Source organism: Molossus molossus, unplaced genomic scaffold (assembly GCF_014108415.1).
Source record: "Molossus molossus isolate mMolMol1 unplaced genomic scaffold, mMolMol1.p scaffold_m16_p_20, whole genome shotgun sequence".
Classification (NCBI taxonomy): domain Eukaryota; kingdom Metazoa; phylum Chordata; class Mammalia; order Chiroptera; family Molossidae; genus Molossus; species Molossus molossus.
In genome coordinates, this window is record NW_023425356.1 from 20161868 (window position 1) to 20167935 (window position 6068).

The 6068-nt window shown below is 51.7% G+C and overlaps 1 protein-coding gene across 1 annotated transcript; it reads left to right on the forward strand.

The window, feature by feature from the left end:
* Nucleotides 1-260: 260 nt before the first annotated feature.
* On the forward strand, nucleotides 261-5707 carry TCHH (trichohyalin). Its single transcript, XM_036273237.1, has 2 exons — nucleotides 261-398; nucleotides 1344-5707. The coding sequence occupies exons 1-2, from the start codon at nucleotides 261-263 to the stop codon at nucleotides 5214-5216; spliced, it is 4011 nt and encodes a 1336-aa protein (XP_036129130.1). The 3' UTR covers nucleotides 5217-5707.
* The last annotated feature ends 361 nt before the right edge of the window (nucleotides 5708-6068 follow it).

Here is a 6068-nt window from a genome sequence, read left to right on the forward strand (position 1 = left end):
ATCAAACTGGTGACTTCTTGGTGCATGGGTCAAGGTTCAACCACTGAGCCATGCTGGGCATTTCTTCCCTTTTCTAAGTACAATATTCAAAGATAAAATGCTTTGAAAGGCCAGGTTGAAAATAACTACTGTTATAAAGTCAAATTATTTAGGGATCTACCCCAAACAGTGTGGCTGAAACCTCTCCAAGATGAGAAACAAAGTTTGATTCTGGATCCTATTTTATTGTTTTAGGTTTACTTGAACTTAAGGGGAAAAAAATGTCTCCACTTTTGAGAAGCATCTTCAATATCACTGAAGTTTTCAATCAATATGCCTCACATGATTGTGATGGTGCAGCACTATGCAAGAAAGACCTGAAGAACCTCCTTGAAAAGGAATTTGGAACTATTCTTCAGGTAAGAAATAAGATTTGGGGTTATGAAATTTCTTCTCAGGAACAACCAGATCAAGGAATAGTGACTTTATATTCATTTTACAGCATGACAGCTCTACACTACATCCCCATTCATTCCTGAGCCTGAAGGTACTTAACTGGCATTGTAGTCTGAGTACTCAAGTTACTAGAAATTATTTCATGTACTTGATGGCAATGGCAATGTGAATGAACTGGTGGTCATGGGTAGCTATCACCAAAGATATCAAATCAAACTAGATTTGGAAGGAACTTAAAATTACTTCCAAATTTCAATAATTAAAATCATACTGTTCACTAGTAAAATTATGTTACCATAAATTTTTGTTCTCTTTTCAAACATGGAATAAAAATCAAATTAAAGGAACTGGCTATTTCAGACAGAAATGATTGCTGCAAATCGTCATAAATTTCCATTGTATTTCTTTCTTGAGGATGAGTTCATTCTTATTCACCCAGCTAAAGAGACTTGTGGGGGTTTTTTAAGCATGTTTTTATTGATTTTTTTTTTTTTAGAGATAGAAACATCCATGTGAGATTGAAACATGGATGGGCTGCCTCCTGCACGCCCCCTGCTGGAGATGAGCCCGCAACCCGGGCATGTGCCCTGACCCGGAATGGAACCGGGACCTCTGGGTCCATGAGAGGACACTCAATCCACTGACCCACACGAGCAGGGCAAGACTTCTGTTCTTTTAATCAGCATTAAATTACAAGATGCACAAATTTCCAGCAAATGTATGCTATAAAATGAAGTATTCACAAGTTACATGGGGACAACAACACACCATACACACTGGGGTTTTTCAAATTGTTCTTAGTGTCTTTTGAGTGTCTGCATATCATAACATATACGTTATGTGTGAGAAAGTTTACTACCTGTAAATGGCGCATTATTTAAAAATGCTGTTTTCACCTTCTTTCATAGAGACCACATGATCCTGAAACGGTAGATTTGATCCTGGAACTTCTGGATCGCGACTGTAACGGGCTGGTTGATTTCAACGAGTTCCTCCTGTTCATTTTCAAAGTGGCTCAAGCTTGTTATTACGCTCTCATTGAGGCCTCGGGGCTAGAGAAGGAAGCCAGGTGTGAGGAAACGGTGAGCCCGTTACAAGATCGCAGGCAAGAAGACCAAAGGAGACTTGAGCGCCAGGACAGACAGTTGGAAGAAGAACGCAGGCAGAAGAAGCAGGAACAAGAGGAGCTCGCTGAGGAAGAGGAGCAGAGGGAGAAGCAACAGAGACATGAGCAAAGGCGAGAAAGGGAAGCGCGCCGTGAGGAAGAAGAGCAGCTGCAGACGCGCAAGGGGCGGGCACCTGAGGAGTTTCCTGACCGAGTGCAGAGGCGAGAGAGGCAGGAGCAGCGAGAGCGCCAGCGCCTTGAGGAGCAGCGCGAACGCCAGGAAGAGGAGCAGCTACCCCAGCGGGAACGGCAGGAGCTGCGGAGAGAGCGCCTGGAGGAGGAGGAGCTGCAAAGGCAGAAACACCAGCGCCAGGAGCCCTTGGAGGAGGAGGGGCGCCAGCGGCAGCTCAGGCGCGTGCAAGAGCTGAGGCGCGAGCAGGAGCTGAGGCGCGAGCAGGAGCTGAGGCGCGAGCAGGAGGAGAGGCGCGTGCAAGAGCTGAGGCGCGAGCAGGAGGAGAGGCGCGTGCAAGAGCTGAGGCGCGAGCAGGAGGAGAGGCGCGTACAAGAGCTGAGGCGCGAGCAGGAGGAGAGGCGCGAGCAAGAACTGAGGCGCGAGCAGGAGAGGCGCGTACAAGAGCTAAGGCGCGAGCAGGAGGAGAGGCGCGAGCAAGAACTGAGGCGCGAGCAGGAGAGGCGCGTACAAGATCTGAGGCGCGAGCAGGAGGAGAGGCGCGAGCAAGAATTGAGGCGCGAGCAAGAGCTGAGGCGCGATCAGGAGCGGCGCTGGCAGCAACTGAGGCGCGAGCGGGAGGAGCAGGAGCTGAGGCGCGAGCAGGAGGAACGGCGCGAGCAACAGCTGAGGCGCGAGCAGGAGGAACCGCGCGGGCAGCAGCTGAGGCGCGAGCAGGGGCCACTCTTGGAGCAGCTGAGGCGCGAGCAGGAGGAGCGGCGGGAGCAGCAGCTGAGGCGCGAGCAGGAGGAGCGGCGCGAGCAGCAGCTGAGGCGCGAGCAGGAGGAGCGGCGGGAGCAGCGGCTGAGGCGCGAGCAGAAGGAGCGGCGTCGGCAGCAGCTGAGGCGCGAGCTGGAGGTCGCTGAGGAGGAGGGACGGCAGGAAGAGACTCGTGAGCAGGGCGAGAGCCGCATCCTGAGGTGGCAGCGGCAGCTGGAAAGCGAGGCCGACGCCCGTCAGAGCAAAGTCTATTCGAGGCCCCCCAGGCAGGAATCGCTGAGGCGCCGCCAGGAGCAGGAGGAAGAGGAGGACAGGCGGCTCCAAGTCCACAAGCGGCTGCAGCGCCAGGAAGAGAAGCTGCAAGAGGAGAAGAGGCGCCAGGAACTGGAGAGACAGTATCAGGAGGAAGGGCAGCTGCAGAGGGGGGAACGTGAGGACAGGAGACGCCAAACGAGGGAGAGACAGTATCAGGAGGAAGAGCAGCTGCAGCGGGAAAAGAGGCGCCAGGAATTGGAGAGACAGTATCAGGAGGAAGAGCAGCTTCCGCAGGAAAAGCGCCAGGACCTGGAGAGACAATATCAGGAAGAAGAGCAGCTGCAGAGAGAGGAACGCGAGGACAGGAGACGCCAAAAGCGAGACAGACAGTATCAGGAAGAAGAGCAGCTGCAGCGGGAAAAGCGCCAGGAACTGGAGAAATATCAGGAGGAAGAGCAGCTGCAGAAAGAGGAACGTGAGGACAGGAGACGCCAAAATCAGGAGAGACAGTATCAGGAGGAAGAGCAGGTGCAGCAGAAGGAAGAGCAGTTGCAGAGGGAAAGAAGGCGCCAGCAACGCGACAGGCAGAATCTGGAGGAGGAGGAGCTGCTGCACCAGGACAGGAAACAGCAATTCCGGGATGAAAATCAGAGCCGTGACCTGAAATGGCAGTGGCAACCAGGGGGGAAAAATGAAGTTCGTAATTACAGGGTTCACTCCAAACGCAGAGAGAATGAAGAAAAGATCCGGCAATTGGAAGATCTCCAGGTGAGGGAGAGACAACTCCACCAGGATCGGTGGCCCCTGAAGGAAGAGAGAGAGCAAGAGAGGAGGAATTGGCAGTCACTGGACAGGCAATTCTCAGCCAAAGAACTGCTGGAGCAAGAGGAGCAAAAGGAAGCCAAAAGGCGAGCCAGGGAGTTGCAAGAGGAAGAGCAGCTGCTGAAGGAGGAAAGAGAGAAGAAAAGACGCCTTCAGGAAGAAGACATCAAGTTCCGTGAAGAGGAACAGCTCCTCCAGGAACGCGAAGAACAGCGGCTGCGTCGCCAAGAGCGCGACAGAAAGCTCCGCGAGGAGGAACAGCAGCTGTTCCGCCAGGAACGCGAGCAAGAGCTCCGCCAGGAACGCGACAGAAAGTTCCGTGAGGAGGAACAGCTCCTTCAAGAACTGGAAGAACAGCGGCTGCGTCGCCAAGGGCGCGACAGGAAGCTCGGCGAGGAGGAACAGCAGCTGCGCCGCCAGGAACGAGAGCAAGAGCTTCGCCAGGAACGCGACAGAAAATTACGTGAGGAGGAACAGCGGCTGCGTCGCCAAGAGCGCGACAGAAAGCTCCGCGAGGAGGAACAGCTCCTCCAGGAACTGGAAGAACAGAGGCTGCGCCGCCAAGGGCGCGACAGAAAGCTCGGCGAGGAGGAACAGCAGCTGCGCCGCCAGGAACGCGACAGAAAATTCCGTGAGGAAGAACAGCTCCTCCAGGAACTGGAAGAACAGCGGCTGCGTCGCCAAGGGCGCGACAGAAAGCTCCGCGAGGAGGAACAGCAGCTGCGCCGCCAGGAAGGAGAGCAAGAGCTCCGCCAGGAACGTGACAGAAAGTTCCGGGAGGAGGAACAGCAACTGCGCCGCCAGGAACGCGACAGAAAGTTCCGTGAGGGGGAACAGCTCCTCCAGGAACTGGAAGAACAGCGGCTGCGTCGCCAAGAGCGCGACAGAAAGTTCGGCGAGGAGGAACAGGAGCTGCGCCGCCAGGAACGAGAGCAAGAGCTTCGCCAGGAACGCGACAGAAAATTCCGTGAGGAAGAACAGCTCCTCCAGGAACTGGAAGAACAGCGGCTGCGTCGCCAAGGGCGCGACAGAAAGCTCAGCGAGGAGGAACAGCAGCTGCGCCGCCAGGAACGAGAGCAAGAGCTTCGCCAGGAACGCGACAGAAAATTCCGTGAGGAAGAACAGCTCCTCCAGGAACTGGAAGAACAGCGGCTGCGTCGCCAAGGGCGCGACAGAAAGCTCAGCGAGGAAGAACAGCAGCTGCGCCGCCAGGAACGCGACAGAAAATTACGTGAGGAGGAACAGCGGCTGCGTCGCCAAGAGCGCGGCAGAAAGCTCCGCGAGGAGGAACAGCTCCTCCAGGAACGGGAAGACCAGCTGCTGCGGGAGGAGCAGGAACTGAGGAGCCGGCAGGAGAGAGACCAGCAGTACCTGGAGGAGGAGCAATTTGCCCGGGAGAAGAGGAGTCGTCAGGAACTGCGGCAGGAAGAACAGAGACGCCGCCAAGAGCGGGAAAGGAAATCCCGTGAAGAAGAGCAGCTCAGCCGCCGGCTGGAGCAGGCACAGAGGCGCGGTCAAGTCTGGGAGGAAAAAGACAAGGGTCGTCAGCAAATTCTTGAGCCTGGCAAGCATCAGTTTGCCAGTGCCCCGGTGCGCTCCAGCCCTCTCTATGAGTACATCCAAGAGCAGAGATCCCAATACCGGCCTTAGGAAATGCTGCTATATCCCAACACTTGTCAAAGCTTCAGCAAAGGAAAACCGGAAACATTGGGTACTAAATGACTCAAATGTTTTTGGTTGTGGGAAAACTCTGTTATGTTAGAATATGTCTCTTTTCCAAAATCTTAAACTGTAATCCTTTCATGTACTTTGTACTTCTACCTCTTATTCTTCCTCAAGTAGTTCTTTACTGCAGGATGTCTTCGCTCTTTGGTGCAGATGTGGTGTGCATTTAAAAAAAAACAAATCATTTAATTTGTTTAAGGAGTTTAGGGGACATGTTAATTTATTGCTTTCAAAAGTAACAAGAATAATATGTGAGATTCAAAAGAATTAGGTCTGTTTTTTTAATGGTTGATCTATTTTGTGAAAAGCTTAGTTATTTTTAGTGTTCAAGTTGGTATTTCTTCTTGGGCTTAAATTACATTAATATTTACTTCCAAATAGCCTCTAATCTTTTGTGGCGCAATTAGTACAGATTCCAAAAGGAGACTGAATTTTTACAACCTTTGAATAGTGTGGGCAAAAAAAAAAAAAACTCCCTGTGGAATCAGTCTGTAACTGGAAGAAATGTCTATTAAAAATAAGGTTTAGCTTTAAGACTTAGAATTTGAATTGGATTTTTTTTACACTTAACCCCATAAACACTTACAATCTCATAAAGCAAAAGTAAGGTGTTCCTCAAACAACTCCAGAGCTCAAATTTTAAAACTGTGTCTGCTGTAGTCTATAGTGCTCAGTTCTCTTCCCCCAATCTTTGATAAATTTTAGAATATTACTAGCTTTGTTGATTTTAGCTGAGAGAAAACCTACTTAGGATCCTGTAAACATCTGTCTTGCTCT

Bases quoted from the DNA above. Each gene is read 5' to 3' on its own strand.
- TCHH (XM_036273237.1), top strand. From the start codon at position 261: ATGTCTCCACTTTTGAGAAGCATCTTCAATATCACTGAAGTTTTCAAT. The intron at 399-1,343 runs GTAAGAAATAAG...CTTCTTTCATAG, and splicing joins AATTTGGAACTATTCTTCAG to AGACCACATGATCCTGAAAC.